This window comes from Rhinolophus hipposideros (assembly GCF_964194185.1).
Source record: "Rhinolophus hipposideros genome assembly, chromosome: 2".
Classification (NCBI taxonomy): Eukaryota; Metazoa; Chordata; class Mammalia; order Chiroptera; family Rhinolophidae; genus Rhinolophus; species Rhinolophus hipposideros.
In genome coordinates, this window is record NC_138048.1 from 61,099,506 (window position 1) to 61,118,803 (window position 19,298).

The window sequence follows — 19,298 nt, forward strand, 5'->3', positions numbered from 1 at the left end:
AACTAGTGTGAGACAGCAATCAAGCAGAAGTGAGTAACACTAAAGAATATTTTGGGAAAGTAGATGCGTCGACAGAGGAAAGTGCTACTGGGTGAAAGTGAGAAAAGGCTTTTTGGTTGGCACAGGCAGTGCTGCTCACCATATATCGACTTTTTCAGAGACAGGTTCGTTTCGTATCACCTCTGGTGCCATCCATGCAACTGTGCCAGCGAAGGACATCTTGGTGCTTTTATCGCTGAGTTCCTTAGATGTACCGAAATCTGAAATTTTTACTGCATCTGTGTGGGTCACTAAAACACTTTCAAAAGAAATAAAGAAAATATCCAGATCATTAGTACTAATGAAAAAACATGACTCAAATTGGCACCAAAGACTTTGTTTGCTACCCCTTACCTTGCAGAATTCAGCTTATGAGTTCCAGTATTACTAGGACACTAACTACACACTAGAAACAGCATCATTTATACCTGTGAGGCAGCATCGATTAGTAGGGTTTTACACCTGGTTTTACCCTGCCATCACCACTTGCTAACTGTGTGACCTTTGCCAACTTATTTCACTCTTCTAAGCCAGTTCTCTCAATCTGTAAGATGGAGACAATTCAGGTCACACTATTTTATCCACAATTCAAAAATGCAAAAAGCTGTGAAAACAGTGTATAAATATTTTTTCATAGGTATAAAGCAAACTCACTTTACCCCACTTTGTGTGACTATCATAGGTTTTGCTACAGACATATGAATGTGGCTGATGAGGAGCTGCAGCCCCAGTCTTCGCTGGAGGTGTAAAGTAATGCACAAGATTACCTTTCTGAAATCATGACTCCAGAGTTTGGATAAGGGATTATGGGTCTGTAATAATGGCCTCATAAAATTTTCATTTGAATTAAATAAGTAAAGCACTCATGTTCAATAAACATTGGTTTCCACCCTTACCCGTCTCAGACAATCCACTAAGAAAAACACTTCTTTTAAAACACTGTTTAAGTGATGGTCAACTAAAATCATGCATGGGATCATGATATTAGGGATTTGTTACAGTAAAAAGCTAATAAGTATCATAGGATTCTACTAACGTTGATGAGGAAAAGCAGGAATAAATTGAAGCTTAAGTAGATGTCACATAACTCATGTTTTAATTTTCATAGAAGTTGTCTGAACTGTGACCTGAGGCAAACTGCTTTTGCTAGCCATAAACATGAATACAATCTGGTACCAGTCAAATCCAACACATGATCATCCTCACACACTACACTGAGTTCACTTGAAATAACCTGTTTAGAACTTTAGAATGTTCATGGGTTAGGGTTTCAGAGGCTTAATGATCTAGAGAACTATTATTAACAATAAGAAGGCTTAAAACTCCAATAGTATCAGAATCAAGGTGTTAGAAAACAGGAAACGTCTCAGTCTATCTCTTCCCTTCTTTCAACCAGGGACTTCACATTTGACACCCTGCCCGCCCATGTCAAATAGTTATTTACCAAACAGCTCAGTGCTTATAACTGCATTAGAATACCTTCATCCACCACCCCCTGGTTGTGCACCTGATCTGTAAAATTCACGTAGTTTAGGAATTTTGAATGAATGGTGTTAGTCTTGGTGAAAATGCATAAAATATCATGGGATAGCTGAGCTAATTGGAGAATTGATGGTATCGTATATCATGAAAGTCAGAAAAGGTGGTAAGCCCCCGAGGGGTGGGAAACACTGGAATCTTCCCCTTCTGCTTCTTTTGTGCTGCTTATTATGGGACCTGTTGGTATGACGAGGGAATGGACATGGGAGGAGACTAGAGAAGATATGATGTTGGAACTTTTGTGAAATCTTCTGAGACAAAGTTGGGGTCGCACAGCTAAAGATTTAATAAAATCTCTTTACAGCAAGCCAGATAGGTCTTTGTCTTCTCAAAGTTACCTTGGAACCCAAAGAGGCCACGGCTGCAGGGGGGCCAGGGTGGTACTCACAAGAGGGAAAAGCTTACTGAGTAACCAACTCACTCTAATCTTTAAAGGACAGGCGTTAAAGAGAGTAGCATGTGATGTTACATATTCTAAAATTTCCTGGCTTCTTCCTCTAACTTAATTTTCAAGGCAAAAAAGGTGGTTAAAAAGGAGACCATTCAAAGAGGTCTTCGGTACTTTATGAAGTGAGTGACAAAAGCAACAGTTTCCGTTAAGAATGTAAACAGAATGAACACCATATAATAAAGTTATTTGCAAGTAAGACAAGAAGCAAGTTGTTCAATGAGCTAATGTTGGGACGTTTTTTTTTCCTGCGAGCACAGCCATGAGGAGCTTTCCGTCCCCCTCCCTTCTCCGATATCTTATCAGAGCAGTTTTCCTGCAAGCACAGCAGTTAGAGGCTTTCCCGTCAAAACAGTATTGAGCGATCACAGCTGTTAGGGACGGACCTCCCTGGCACCGTGGCCAGATTTAACCAATCCCTGGCGCCGCAATAGCAATGGCGAATACCCCCCAAACCCAGAAGCCTAACCCTATAAAAAAAACAAAGCGCCCGACCCCAGTAAGTGCTCAGTCTTTTGGGAGTAATCCCACTGAGCCCACCGGCATAATAAAGCTGTGTTCTCCCTGATCTCTGCGTGCCACTTGAGTCTCTCGGTCCTCGCCGCTTTTCCGCAACACTAATGACTGTAATAAATATTGTTAAAAATTATGGTGATAAATAACAGCTGCTTTGAAGTTTCTAATCAAGGAATGACTTTTTTTTTTTTTTTTAAAGTGCAAGTGGGGCAAAGGGACTCCAGCCTCAAGGACTGAGCCTTGAATCGGGACTACGCATAGCTTTCATTAGTTAGGTGGGGAAGTAAAGGAGATAAAGTTTGTCAATCTCAAGATCTGTGAATCCCATACATTATAATAGGAAACTGATTCAAGACAATAACCCTTGCCTGCAGGCAGCAGAACCGTAAGTCTCAGGATGTATGTACTTCCCCAAGGGACAAAACTTTTATGAATAAATGGAGAGCACATCATTGAATCACTTCAAGGACTGATTTGTATCTTCCATGGAGAAGATACAAAGGCAGAATGCCTGGCAAATCCTTCACCTTCACCTTCACCTGATGAGGTCGGAAGCAGGAGTGATTGGTCCAAAAGTTCTGGGTTCAAGTGCTAGCTCATAACTTTGGACTCTGAGCCCCAGGTTCCCTTATATAAACTAAGAATGTACTTGTCATATACATTCCCCCCACCCTCCGCTTTTGCTAAGATCAAAGCAGATGTGATAATGGATATAAAGAATGTTGTAAACCATAAAAGCACTATCCTTTTTTTATAATGCTTTTGAAAAAAGATGAATCCTTCTCTGCTCCTCTAAACCAAAATGTGATGAGAAATAATAAAAGTAATGCTGAAAAATAGGAGCTACACTGAAATATGCCATTTTATCAATTCCTTTCTTTCCTTTATGCAATTTGGGGAACTGAATAAACACTCCTCTTAAGGTGGTTATTGGCAGCCAAGGAATCATTTTGAAAACAGAGATTACTAGAAACAGCTCTGCTTCTGTTAAATAACCAGTTTGTATTTTTCTTATGGACACTGTAAACCGTATAACTATTTATTTCCTTCTTTGCTTAGACTCTAGGAAGCTCAAACCCAAATTTGTAGTCCACCTCTAACTGTACAGACTCTTGTGGTATATATTTTGAGAACAAGCTTTAGTTCTAATGTTTTTATTTTCTCTTTGCTTCTGTTTCTTAATCATTTTATTTATTTTTATTCTGTTGTATACATTTCTGAAACTCAGTTTTTAATAAAACTGTGTTTTTGGAATACACTAAGAAAACAACAAATAAGCCTTTAAGTGAGGAAGTTTGCTATTAATTATTCAAGATGATGAAAGGTGAGTACTTTGGTGATAATGAATTTTGTTTCATAATTATACAATTAAAAGCAACAAAAAGGGAAAGCTAGTGTCAGGTGCTTAGACATATCTGCCATATAGATAAGTAAGTAGGTCACCAATAATCCAAAAGATATGCAAATAGAATTACCCACTGTGCTGATTTAAACTGAACATGAAAGTATGACATCTGAAAATTTCAACGATGGTTGATAGATTTCCTTATTTCAAAGCAATAAAACAACTTGGCTGAAAAATTAGCTCCAGTACTCACTTTGGTGATTTGAGATCACGATGAATAATTTTATGAAGATGCAAATAATTCATTCCACTTGCAATTCCTGTGGACCAGTCTACTAGCAATCGAGGCGTGATCTTCCTGCCAGCTCGCAAAACCTCGTAGAGCTGTCCATGGGCACAGTATTCCATGATGATGCAATAACATGGAGCCTGAGTACAAACACCCCTTTTAAGAAAACACAAACATGTATATAAATACATAGATACAAACATACATGTATACATATTTATACTTTAGAAATATTTAATAAATTTAATCATTAAGACCAATTCTCTATCCAAACTATTTTTTAAAAAGTATGTAGATAATCTTTCCTGATTCTTAAATTAGCATGAAACCCTCTCTCGTCTACAGGTTTCCCTATTATGCACATAGATAATTTTAGTTTGTTTTGTTCACTCCAGATATCTATATGCTGCGTTCTCTCTGGTGCTTTTCCTGTGGGACCACTCCATTCTCGGACAAAAAGCATCCTTTTCTGAGGTTTTGTATGGACTGGATATTGTGTTGTTTTAGATTGCTAAGAATAATTTAAATATCTTCCTTTAAAAATTAAATAGAGTGTTTTATACATAGTGTGCAGAAAGAGAGAATTCAAATAGAATGTTGCTATTTTTACTATTATTTGTTGGATTTTAAATTACAAATTTAAGACAACTAACTAGAATGAGGACCAAAAAAAGAATTTTCTATATTATTTTGTCTTTGAAAACGATTTCTGTTTAGAATAAAAATAACGTTACACAATATTATACATTTATGCAGCCTGCATGTCCATCACTTCCTACACCTTCCATGAAGACTTTCCTGATCATTCCAGTCCAAAAAAATCTTTCTCTTCTCTGAATTCCTATGCTACATGAAAGCTATTCATTTTTTTATATGTGATGTTTCTCTCCTGATATAGATTACAGACTCCTTGAAGGGAAAAGGTATTCAAGTTCTTTTCTCTTTACCACAAGGCCTAAACACACACAGCAAGTCCCTGACAAACAGTTCTTAACTTCACCTTACCTTTCTTTGCTGATAAAGCCTTCACATAACATGTGCTGAGGCCAGAGGTAGGAAGAAGAGCAATAACATGGGAGCACATCTTCTTTTTGTCAGGCATATTTACATGTTTGTTTAATTGTTTTATTTGGTCTGCCCCGAACCATTTTAAGATAGAAATTACCTGTTCCATTTTTACAGGTAATGTTCAAAGAGGGAAAGTAGACTTGTGCAAGATCAGACCACTAATAAGTGACAGAGCTGGGATTCAAATACAGTCTGTTTGACTTCAAAGCCATGCTCTTTCCACTCACTGTGCCACAAGCCTCCCTTTTACCTTTTCAGCTTCTGTATAGACAAGCACATTGGGGATTCCTATATTAATAACGTTACCTTATAAAAGTGGGGATAATCATATGAATTCTAAATCACAACTTTGTTCTGAGGATGAGAAAAGAGAAGAAAAATGACCATATGCAATTCTCTGTGTCCCATCCCTTAATGGTATGTAATCCTTCCTTTAAAACTTTCTAGAGAAGTTATTGAGAATAGTCTACCTATGAGACACACAAGCTAAAGTCCTCACCCAGCTGTCAATTCATATCCTATCTCTTAGGCTGCCATAAATGATGAAATAATTTAGAGAGCATGGCTTGTGATCATGTGAAAATCTTGTAACAAGAGCAAGTTACGGAGAAATTAAATAATTAGTCTTCACTTTCCCTTATTTGATATGCTTGTCAAATGCCACAAAGCGATTTCTATTACTCTCCATCATTTTCTAAGCTACCCAGAATTCTTACCTTGATTTTTAATGAAAGATTTTTTTTTTCAAGTTTCTGTTACTTGACTTTTAGGAAACCTCAGTGAAGCAAGAGTGTACAAGAACTACATACAATTTTAATTTTCATTACAGAGAAATGATAAGGCAGGAACACTGTAATATGTTTAAGAATATCAAAATAAAGATTTATTTGAAGCTATTCAGTATCCTACTCAACTGTGTTTTAACTTCTCACACACACATGGATAGAAAGGGCCTAACAGTAATATGTTATACACTTTTCATCTTTCCTGACTGACGAATGAGGAGCAATCATTCCATCAGCCCTGAACTATGACAAGGCTTCGTAGTAGCTATAAATAACAGCTCTATAATCACTTCTAATTGCTACCTTTTATTCCCTCTGGCACTAAATTCCATTAGGAACAGTCAGGTTGGGTTTTCTTAAAAGAAAGCTTTAAAAATTGGAAGAAAAAAGAATATAGCATTCTTTCCTTGCACTTTCCCTTCTGCACATTGTTCTTAGTAACTTCCAAAGAAGCTGTAAGCACAGAAACCAGTATCCAGAGAGACGTACTAAAATGTAGTCTTGCCTTCATGTCTTCCAGACGGTCCTGAATGATTCATTGGCCAAGCAACACATGGCACAGATGGCTGTCAACATAACACAGCACAATGCCTCAAGAGCATGGTGTAATAGGCCAGGGACACAGTCTCGCTATTGTTTTCCACGTAGAGGTAAAGACTATTCAAGCATCTTCAGCCTAAATAGTTGGGCACCAGCATGGCAATATTTGTCCAAAATGCTGAAAACTGCATATGCAGGTAGGAGGGTCAGAGGGTGAGGTGGGGGGAAAGACTGGGAAGAAAAAGGAAAAAGCAAAACAAAGGAAGGAAACATAAAGATTCACACATCCATCCTCTTAGGACACACTTCTGCCTGGAAAGCCCTCTTACCTGGGACACACACAGCCTATTACATCTCAGGAGGGCCAAAAGGCCATGCTAATCTATAGAATATTCTGTGTCTCAAACTGAGCGTCCTAGTGATCTAAGCTTAAAAGTTTAGTTAAATGGAAGGCCTTCCTTCCATTTAGGATGGTGTAGCATACTGGGAGTGAGGATCCTCTCAGGGAAGTAAAATGAAAGAAGTGAATCTCTGATAATCGGCTTTAAAATAATCCTCCTGTTGTCCTTTCAAATGATAATGTTTGGAGAGATGAGAATTGGTTTCTAGAACATTTTGTTTTAGTCTCACATCTTTTTAGCCCTTCCCAGGAAACCAGGGACAGAATTGCTATAGCAGTTGAAGCTCTCTCCCATGCCCTCTGCATGGATATTCTTTCCACAGGAAATAAATGCAAGCACTTCATTCAGTATCCCAGTTGGATGCTTCTCTTCCTTTTACACCCCCATTTCCTTTCCTTTCCTTAACGGGCCTTTGAAAATCATAACTCGGCTTCAATACTCATTCAAACACATTCTATAAAACCTGCACCTAAGATTTCTATTCTTTACTTTGGGGATGTGGTTCCAATGAAAAATTATCACATCACATGGTTAGCTTTATAATGATAGTTTTAACAAGAAAGAATCCCTCTTGGGGACTGGGTGAAGTTCCTCCTAATTTAGGGAAGGGGGATTTATAACTTATTCCACTTTTAACTGTAGCCTCATTTTCCAGAATTAAAATACATATACAAAGGGTACCAAAAAAATGTATACACATTTTAAGAAAGGAAAAACCAATTAAAATTGTAATACTTCATATATACCGATATAATATAATATGAATACAAGTCATGTCTGACTTCTGCAACTGCAAGAGGTGCTCAAAGTGTTTGCCATCAGCGTAATTTCATTACAGTTTTTTCCTTTTTAAAACTGTATACAGTTTTTGGCAGTGTGTGTGTGTGTGTGTGTGTGTGTGTACTAAGAAGTTCAAGTTTGTAAACTGTCACCCCCACCTAAGGGCTACTTTTCCTGTTCTTTACCTTCCCTCCTCTGAAGCCATTCACCATGCATTTATTCAAGCCTAGGGCAACATTCAAAGGCTGGTAAGAGGAAACTCAAGGGAGAGGTACAGGCAGAAGAGATTACACATATAAAGAGCTCAGCATTGCCAAATTTGGTGATTTCCACAAGTTTACCTTTGAACCTCCCCCTTTTGCTAGGGATTCCTGCCAATATTATGAAAGTAATGGTCTTAAACTATAAAGATCTTGAAAACAACTACTTTGTGAAATGAAAATAGCACATACCGTACTATGATCAATAACTACTCTCACTAGATTTAGAGAGCTGAGTGATTGGCATTACTTGAAAAGGGATTTGGCAAAACCTGAGGCAGGGAGAAATACTCAAAAAGGTACCTGTTATTAAAAGTTAACATTTAAGAAGGGACACTATTAATAGAAACTAATAAAAAACATATCTATTACTACACAGGGACTAATTGTTCTCTGATCCCCTAGATGTTAGCTTTGTTTTCTTAACTGAATTTTAGCACCTTCAGGCTATCTGAAAGTGACCTTTGTCATCCTATTGATAAATGAGGTTGATTCAGCAGATCTGACTGCTTGGCAGAAATCCACCTTCTCTCTGTCTGCTTCATCAACATCTCTTCCCAGCAGGGCATTCTCTGGCAAAAAGAACTACTGGATTATAAACTTCTTAAAGACACAACTCTAATTCAATAGTTGTTTGGTACCCTTTCAAAGCACCTAACACAGTGCTTAGTCTACAGAACATTCTTAACATGTCTTTCAAAGCTGGAGCTTATATGTTTGGGAAAAGAAAATCTTTCTATTTCTTAAAAAAAAAAAAAAAAAAAAAAAAGCCTTGACCTACTTGAAAGCGATGATGTTAGGGTGCTTCAACTTCCTCAAATGCTTGATATCCGTCTCATTCTGTTCTCTCACTTTCTTGATGGCCACCTCCTCCGCTCGGAACTTGCCCAGGAAGACAGCTCCTTGGGCTCCACTACCCAGCCACTGCAGCTCTGAGATCTCCTCAAACGGCACTTCCCAAGTATCTAGGCACACAAGCAAGAAACAAGCTTAAAAAGATCCTGGAATCTGTGCAGCGACCATTCTACAAAGCCACTCCAAAGCTGCCAACTTCACCATCACCCAAAATGACCTCTACGCTTTGTTTCCCACCTGGTAACTCATCAAAAGATATAATCTTTCTATGGGCCTTGATACTATAGATCAGATATTCCCATGTATTACTTTGTACCAATTTTTAACCAGTGAAATCAAGCAGATCAGAGATATCCAATATACTCTCCTCCAAACAAAATGTATTCTGACACTCCCACCTGCTCATGTCAAGTCTTTATGTTTAGTCAATTCACCCTACTGTCTCTACACCACTATCCCTACTCCATCACCCATTATAAGTATCATTTACTCCTCTTTGAATTTCTAGCCAGATGCTCAATTAATCCTTGCAGAATGAATTTTCAATGATACTCTCATAAGGACCTAATTATGTATAATACTTATATTAGTATTTACTTTTTAGTTAGTATTTACTATATGCCAGATACTAGCATAGTGCTTTACATGTCTCATGTGTTTAATCCTTACAACAGTCTTTCAAATTTGGTCTTATTATGGTTATTTCAAGATGAGAAAACTAAGGCTAGGGGGGGTAAGTTAGTAATTCAAGGTCATATAGTTGGTAAGTGGCAGGACTGGGAGCAGAACTCTGGAACTGGCTGATGCCAGGGAGAGTGCTTTCTCCACTATACCACATTTCCCCTCAAGAAGTAACTGAGAGGGTCATTAGTGATGATATATTTACTCATATAGATGCAATATTTTCAAGTTTCTTTTTTTTGAGTTTGATTTTTTTTTTGCACCAAAAATGTAACACAGGTCATTTCTAATTGGTGGTATTATTGGTGATTCATATTATGTTCTTTATCCTTTTCAATATTAAAAAATATTTAACCATAAGTATATCTGACTTTTATAATGAATAAAATGCTATTTCAAATAAAGCACTTTTAAAATGCAATCAATATGTGCTTTAATCTTGTGATACTTAAAAAGAAGAATATAATCCATTGATCCGCCTGGTCCTCCTTTTCGCCAATGCTTTCTCTCTGGCTGGTAAGAAATGAACATCAAAGAACTAGGAGCCCCATGGAGTGAGGAGAGGATGATGACAGTACGAAAGGTTATGACAGATTCTTGTCGGATCACCGATTACTAAAAGGCCACTATTACTAAAAGGCCACTATTACTAAAAGGAGAGGATGATGACAGTACGAAAGGTTATGACAGATTCTTGTCGGATCACCGATTACTAAAAGGCCACTATTTGTAGAACACTGAACAAGGTAGTGCTGAGTTAGCTTTGAAGATATTCTGGTCCTGAAAGCAAATCAACTCACCATCTACCATGTGAAGCAAGAGCAGAAAGAGTTCATCAGTATCTGGAAGGGAACTACATTTCCCCCTTCTCTAATTTTCTCTGCCTTAAGAGAAGTGAAATTCTATAGATTCTTAATAAAATGTGGCTTCTCATTATAATGGTTAAAACATGATTTTCAAAAGATAACTACATCGAGCAGAAAAACTTATAGTGAGGGTAATTTATATCATAGGCACTCATCCCATTCTTCTGATATCAGCAATATTAAAGTTTTCTGCTCTATTGAAATTGAGCAGCTGCTACATAAAAGCAGATCTCTCTAAAATACAAATAGCTCACAAATGTGAAATCGCCAAAGCAACAAATGATACCAAGTGAGATTTGGGAGGAAGCAGTAAGTTATAAGCTTCACCCTTTCAATATCTTTATGGATTCTAATGCCTGACAAGTATTATCTTAAGCAGCCTCAATTTTGTCCCCATAGGCTTATTCGTGCAGCACACACAGGATGCAGATATTGATGACATACTGTAAGAGAATTTTACTATCAGAGGTACAGTGAGGAACTAAACAGTGTCATTTTGACCATTCTGAGGACTGAATAAAGTACTATTATAGGATATGGGGCAAGAACATAACTGGGTACTATTTCTCTGAATAACCTTATAAAAGCCTAAGTTACCCTAATTTTTAATACAATGACAATTAAAATTAGACAACCTTTGGGTGTCTTTCCCCCCATTTACTCAATGTTTATTTCCTGTTAAATACTAGAAACATTAGAAAATATCAGAAAAATGTGAATTTTATCTGATATCCCATCCCATACTCAGTTTTAATCTTCTCTTCTAGTCTTTGCTTATATGTATACAGCTATGTAAAAGTTATACGTGATGTATAATTTTTCTTTTTCATGTATTGTGTATTCACCATGTATTTATATATTATATAGTTTTTATTATAAGCTCTAATTATTTACTGCACCCTCTTATCTATTTTGAGACTTGAGCGTCTCCATCTTTTTGTTTGCTAATTTAAATTTGAAATTCAAATACTTTTTTCCTTTCTTTATATTATTTCTTCAGACTCAATCCTTAGGTTAAAGAGTACAGTTTCCTGGCTCTTGGTATACATTCCAAATTGCTATCCAAAAAGATTTTGCTAGTTTTTGCTAACAGCAGTAATGTGAGTGTGTCCCTTTTACTATGACTTTGCCAGCAATGAATATTGCCAATTATTTTCTGGTGTTAATTTAATTAGGTATAAAATAGTATTTTATGAGTTTGTACTACTTTATTTGCCAATGATGTAGAATATTTTATTTACATTTGTTTAATACATCTACTTTGTATAAATTGTCAAATTTATCCTTTGTCCATTTATCTAACAGGGTCTTGTAGTTCTCATAAACTTGAAGGAGCTTCCTCTCTATTTATTTGAAAATATAAAGAGAATATATTTTTAAAAGCCTTTTAATTTTATTATTTTTTTAACCAAATAATTTTGTATTCCGTCATTTCCTTTGTAATTTCTTCTACTATCTCCTCTATCCTCTAAGAGTGATCTGTAGTTGACTTTTTAAAAGTTTAACCTTTATATCCATCTGGAGTTTATTTTGTATATGGTATGAGGACTGACACAAGTTAATTATTTTCCATATTGTTATTTAGTGATTCTAACACAATTTGTTAAATAACCGGTTTTATATTATTTTATAATGCTTACATTGTAATTTACTATAGTTTTAATAAATAATGCCTATTATTTAGTATTTTTATAAAATGAGAAATAAATGAATTATTAAAATACAAATGATAAATACATTTGGCACTTAAATAGCAAAGTTTGAGGATATTATAATAAGGAATGGCTTATGCCTAGGTTATTCAGTTAAGTCTTAATTATCCATGGAAAAATAAAGGGGATAGCACTGTTAATTCAAGAACACAGAATAAAATAAAGTAATATTTCAACCATCTTCGTATCAATATTTTTACTAGACTGATTACCAGAAGTAAAGTTGATATATGTGATTTAGTTCTCTTGTCCTGTCCCAATGTCCCTGTCAATATCTAGTAGGGAGTCAAGGAACAGGAAAATGGCAGGAAAAAAAATACACCTTAGCAATAGGATGAGAAAAATTGGGGGCCTAGATCATTGACGCATGAGCCCACTAACCTGGTAAGAACAGAAATTGGCTGTGCTCCCTCAAGGGTTAGTCCCAGACTTTCTGCTGCTTTTACATCTGTCACATTGGTACTCTTCCCCAGCTTTTATCTTCTCTCTGATTCATCACTATGACTACTATCTTAATTCCAACATCCACCATGATCCCTAAGACTGAGAAAAAGCCACACGCCTACCTACTTTAATGCATAAATTCTCCTTTGTTTATTCAGACACATCTATGAAAATATTTGCTTTGAGGCTGAGAACTATATGGAAATAAAAAATTTCAATTACACATAGTACTATCTTACTTGGACTTCACTACCAACATACTAAATGGGAGATGAAGATATCATTAAATTTTTTTAAAATCTAGTGAAATTTCCACCTAAGTACCAAAATGCAGGGACATATCTCTTATATGTGCTATCCTTAGGTCGACTGTAATCCAGGATTAGAGATTAGCTCCCTGATCCCAGAGTTGACAAGGAAAAAAACTACAGTTTCTGCCTAGCAAATCTCTTTTACAGCCCACAGTAGGATATCTTGTCATCTGTTGAAGAATTAGGCAGCTGCTGTGCCCTTGTAAACTTCGGCTGACCAGGACTGTTTCTTATTTATTTCTGAAATAAGCCTTTCTGAAAGTCACATAATCAATCGGAAGAAAAATAAATACAAGTTTATAGAACAATAAGAGAAATTTAAAGGATCCTTTTCACAAACAAAGAATGTTTTTTATGAGTCTGAACCTCAACGTTGCATTTGGATCCTGAGACCTCCAAATTACCACCAAAATAATTATGAGACTGGACAAGTTAAGATCCTAAAAAACCAAACGTAGTTTATCACATAAGGAGATATTTGTAGGTTTTGTGCAGAGGAGAGGAGAGGGCACTTTTAAAAAATAATAAATTAAGGGTGGTTATCTCTGAATTGTGGGATGACCAGTCATTTTTATTTTCCTCATTGTGCTTATCTTTATTCCCAATTTAAACAACAGTAATACTGTTTTACTTATGAGTCCCCAACATTTGTGTGACCGGGAATGGTCTTTTAATTTCCTGGAAACCTTAAGATCATGGAGGGGGAAAAGGGGCAGAATGTGCATAGTATGGGAGTAGGAATGAAAGACAGAGAGAGACAGACAGACAAATTCCAGGACTGACAAAGAATGTCTGCATGGGGCAGGAATGGATGTTGTGGCTGACAAATCCAGAAAAGTATATCCAGAATTGACAGATGTACTAGTAAATCCCCAAATCCTTATGGGAGAGGGGTACAGAGGAAGAAGTTGGTATTGATTTAGGAGAAAGTATTTCATAAATAGGAAAAGCAGAATGCATGAGAGAAGTGGTTAATGGTGAGTAATGTTGACTTGTTGTGGAAAAGCTGTCAACAGTTGACTAAAAGAGATGAATGTGTTTTCAAGGGAGGGCCAGAGAGTCCAACATTCAGTTATAAAATAAATAGAACAGTCTTATTTCTGGGCCATATTTTTCCTTTCCAAAATTTCTTAATGAGAGAACTTATAACAACAGACTCATTTACAAAAGGCTACAAAGATATGTATCAAAAGCCTTAAAAGCAACAAACCCTTTGAACATAACCATTCCTCTTCTAGGAATTTATCCTAAGAAGTAATCAAAGATACAAGTAGAAATTAAGTAATAGATAGACGCTCATTACAATATGCCTTATAATCACTAAAAATAGCAAACAAATTGTCAAGCAATAGAGGATTGCTTAAATATTGGCATGTTCACACAATTTAATATTATGTAGCCATTAAAAATGATGCTAAGTATACTTCATGATATGGGAAATGTTCACAATTTGAAGGGAAAAACAGTACAACTCTATTATTTTAAGGCACACATACACACACAACAGACTAACATAATATATACCAAAAATATTCACGACGGTTATTTTCAGGAGAATGGGGATCACAGATTATTTTAACGTTTTTGGGGGGGAATTTACCTGTATAGTCCAAATTTTTTACATATATTACTTTTATTATCAGGGGAAGAAAATCTATTTTAAAGAACACAAATGAGGTTATAAAGATCACTAGAGCCATGTGTTCTCTTTACTTCAAAATGCTTGAACTGGAATATATAAATATACATGTTACTCAATGATGGGAGTTAAAAATTTACCTTTTAAAAATTTGTGGGATCTAGAAATCATAACGCTTCCTAAGAATGGCTAGATAGTTTGTCCTTCCTCAAAATGTGAGCCTTCTGTGCCTTGACTGTGAGAAAAAAATTCCTTTTACTACTACAGCTTAAGGCCGGCCTGCAGTCTTCAGCGGCCACCCCATGTAGCTTCTCTCTGGGTTGAATTAGTCCAGTGGCCATCTGACTTTTTGATTGTATAAACTTTCGATTAAAAAAAATTTAAACATGTGCTCGCTTCGGCAGCACATATACTAAAAAAAAATTTAAACATGTAAACATTATGTGATTTATTTACAAAGTACATATCTGCACGACTTTATTAAAATACCAAAAATATATGAAAACATGAATAAAAACAGAAATTTGAAATAATGCAATAAAAGAACAGGCACTCTAACATTTTCTTCCTCATAAAATAATGGATTGTCTTATGTGTTCTCTATTCTGCATGCCACTGAACTACACAACCACAAAGGATGGGCTTCGACTGAAAGAGACCCACCAAGGATAAACCTGTTCCATTCAGACGTCTATGGGAAGTTGATAGGAGGTATTCATCTAGCACTAGTTCTTTAATTTAGCCACAGGTCAAAGGTTACTCAGTTAATGAGGGTGGTGTGCTTACACAGGAAGTGTCTTCCAGGTCCATCTGCTAGCTTACCTTGCTGCTGTAATTTGTAATCAGTGGAATATGCCTTCCCAATGATATTCCACACAGGCCTTAAGCATCCAAATAGTCCTTCAAGAAATCCGCCACTGCTGCTGCCGCTGCCGCTGCCCGACCTGCTGAACTGAATCTTGATGTCTTCAGTTCCACTCACGCTCTCTCGATCCACAGTGCTGCTGTTCCCCTGAGACACGGCCATCTCCGATTCATCTTGTTCCCTCAGCTGAAGGACACTGTTCTCAAACTGGTCCCTGGAATCCTCGCTTACGCTCGTCAACACTGTTGTGGTGATGGGGCTGTTCATGCCCTCCGTTAGCTCTGTTTGCACACCCCCCTTTTCCTGCTGGTCCTTAAGGAGCATGGGTGAAGGGTGGCTCCCCATGGGTGCAAGTTCATCTTGTAGTCCATTGAAGGTTTTGTTTTCACTCAAGGGTAAGGGTGGGGAAGAGTTGCAGCTCAGGTACTCCTGAGGGTCGGCCATCGTGCCATGAGTGTGCCCACCGCCCTGAGATGACACTCAGAGGATTATCTGAATAGAGTTCTGACGTAAGAGAGGGCTCCAAAACCTAGGGAAACAGGAGGAGGACATGCGATCAGCCTTTCTTTCGCTATCCACACTACTACACTTCTGTTTATAATAATAAACACATTGACATAATGGGGACTAAACGGTGGTATATGATGTAATACTGTGCAGCAATGAAAAACCATGTTGTAGAAGAGTATTTACTCACATGAGAAAATGTTCATGACATGTTTGAACAATATACACCAGTTAGAACAATATATACAACACAAACTTTTTAATTTTTTTATGTAAAAGAATACACAAACATATATACAAGAAAAAAAACTGGAAGGATTTATCTAAAGAATTAACAATAGTTAATGCTAGATGGTTAGCTTTGGGAGGGGTTTATATTGTTGTGTTTTTTTCAAGATATTCCAAGCATTCTGCATTAACATGTTGCTATATACTGAATGTCTGTGCCCCCCCACCACCACTCTCCAAATTCATATGCTGAAACCTAATCCCCATTGTGTGGGTATTTGGAGATGGGGCCTTTGGAAGGTGATCAGGGCATGAGGGTGAAGCCCTCATGAATGGGATTAGTGCCCTTACAAAAGAGACCCCACCGAGCTCCCTTGCCTCTTCTGCCAAGTGAGGACACAGTGAGAACATAGCTGCCTATGAACCAGGAAGTAGGCCCTAACCAGATAGCAAATCTGCCAGCACCTTGAGTTTGGATGTCCCAGCCTCCAGAACAATGAGAAGTACATATTTATTGTTTGAGCCCTCTAGTCTATGGTATTTTTGTTATAGCAGCCCGAACAGACTAAGACATACATATATTATGTTTATAATCAGAAATAAAAAAATTTATTTCCCCTCCCAAAGGGAAATTAAGTGTCCTGATAAATATATTTTTATTAGAAACTACATCCTCTGTTATTATAAGTCACTGCTCATCTTTTCTCATTGCTTTAGTGTCTTATCCATGGGCACATTGCATAACTTTCTAAGGCATTCATTAATTCATGGAGATAAATGTCTTGTGTATGTGACAGGAGAAATTCCCAAGATATAACATTTATTTTTACTGTACTGCATCAAATCTGGGGCAACATAACTAAGCCCCGGCTCTTTAAACTTGTTCATTTTTCTGATCTGTTTATTAGCACCAATTTCTTAGGGTCACCATACTTCTGAAAATAAAGACATGAAAATAAAGAAAAATAAAGACAACTAATTATTTTAGATTGGCCAGATCATGCAATGTCAATCTTAAATTTATTCAATGTAGGTCTCATCAGAAACTTACCTTTTTTTGCACATCCCTATATAATAGTCCTCCCCCCACCCCCACATTGTATTAACATCTAGAATACGTTAGAGGCCAGGGCATAAAGATGATTTTGCTTTGCAGAGGGGGCAAAAGACAGACTAACAAAGACTGACAGTACAATGCTTACAATGAATCAACCAAGTGCTCTGAGAGCACAGAAGAGGGAGGAATAGTTTCAGGGATAACTGCCGAAAGGTGGTAACTATTGATCAGTTTGAAGTAAGTGTAGAAATTCATCAGGCAGGCAGGAAAGGGGCGAGTGAAAAAAGAGGGAGAGGGTCCTGTAGGTGTGGGGAAAGTATGGATGAGGCCATGGAGAGATGAAAGACTATGGAACAGATGAGAAATCTAAGTGGCTAGAATGTAGGTTATATGTGTGTGTGTATAGAGAAAGGTAAGAATGGGGATAAGTTGGGGGCTAAATTGTAAGAAGCTTTGTATGCTGGGGCAAGAGGTTTGGATTTTATCCTGAAGGTGACAAGGAGTCATAGTATCCTATATTGGGGGTTATGGATAAAAATAAACCATACTTATTTTATTAATATTTTATGTTTATTACTGAGACACAAATTTTAAGCTTTCTTTTTTTTCATTTCCACACCCTATGAATAGTTTGTGTGAGTGAACCAAGGAAAGTAATTTATCCTTTGAACTTTCATTCATTCATTTAAACATTTATTGAGCTCCTATTACATACTATTCAATGTGTTAAGCATTAATGAGCAGTACATGGGTTCCTACCCTTTAGGAATTTAAAATATAGAGGGAAAGCCCAATAGATAATAACAGCCATATAGTTAGATATGGCACACAGATATGTACAGGATGCTGTGGAACTCGAGAAAATAAACATCAAATATGTCTAGAGGGGTCACAGAGGAAATTTTGCTTAGGTTGGGAGATGAACCAGGGATTACTAGGAAAGTGAAACGCGGTCTTCCAGGCAATACTGAGGAGCAGCAGGAGATAACCCTTATAAAAAGTGGGCAAAGGTCAGTGTATATGGTGGTGTGTGATGAGCTAAAGCTTTTGGATTTTATCCTCAAGACAACAGAGAGCCATTAAGGAATTCTAAGTGAAGGAGTGATTTGGTCAGATTTGTAATTTAAAATCACATCTATAGAAGTAGAGGTTGGAATGAAGGGGAAAGACTGAAGGTCAAGATGTCAGTTAGGAGGAAGAGTCCAAGTAAGAAATGATGAGGGCCCGAATGAAGCAGTAGAAATGGCAATGAAGTGGGGGGGGCAGATTTAAAAAGTACAACTGGTAAGCTCTAGTGATCGATTAGACATAGGACTGGGTAAGGAAAAGGGAGAGGAGGGGAAAAACTGCCAGATAATCTTCGTGGGATAATGGATAAAGGAGCCATGGTATTAACAGAGATATGAAATATCAGAAGAAAAGATTTGAAAAGAAGGTAATTAGTTCAGTTATAGACTTAGAGGGTTTCAGTCCTACTGTGGATGTCATCCACTCAACCAGGCTTTTATTTTGTTATCTGATTTTCAAAAGGCACTTTGTTGAGAGTATCATACTAAGTGAAATAAGTCAGACAGAAGAGGACGAGAACCATATGATTTCGTTCATATGTGGGGTATAAAACAAAAAGCAACAAATGAACAAACCAATAAAAGCAAACTTATAGATACAGACAACAGAAAGGTGGTTACCAGAGGAAAGGGGGTTGAGGAGGATAAAAAGGGTAAAGGGGGTCAAATGTATGGTAACAGAAGGAAACTAGACTTTGGGTGGTGAACACACAATTCAGTATACAGATGTCGTATTAGAATGTTGTACACCTGACATTTATATAATGTTATTAACCAATGTTACCCCGATAAATGTAGTTGATAAGTAAATAAATAATAAAGAGACACTTTGTAGAAAGGGATTTGAAGAGAGGTAAAGATAGGTGGTCCTTTAGCTCAGGGGCTGAACTATCAAAATAATACAAGGGTGACCTCAAGTGAAATTAAAATGTACTTATTGAAGAAATGCTAGGAGCGGTGCCATGCAATAGGCTAGGTTCTCTGGATACAGGACATTACTGCTGCCATTACTACTTTTAATGACAATTATGACAAAGAGCTTTACTGTTTATAGAG

The 19,298-nt window shown here is 36.9% G+C and overlaps 1 protein-coding gene across 3 annotated transcripts in view; it reads right to left on the reverse strand.

Annotated features, from left to right (window-relative positions):
- MAP3K13 (mitogen-activated protein kinase kinase kinase 13) overlaps positions 1-19,298 on the reverse strand; it is a 139,508-nt gene that overhangs the window by 24,917 nt on the left and 95,293 nt on the right. For all 3 annotated transcript variants that reach the window (XM_081025088.1, XM_081025089.1, XM_081025087.1), the window contains exons 2-5: positions 15,341-15,912; positions 8,792-8,975; positions 4,141-4,332; positions 140-298 (exon numbers count right to left, since the gene is read on the reverse strand). In XM_081025088.1, the coding sequence (XP_080881214.1) occupies positions 140-298; positions 4,141-4,332; positions 8,792-8,975; positions 15,341-15,827 (1,022 nt within the window). In that variant the 5' untranslated portion in view covers positions 15,828-15,912. The remainder of the gene's footprint in view (positions 1-139; positions 299-4,140; positions 4,333-8,791; positions 8,976-15,340; positions 15,913-19,298) is intronic.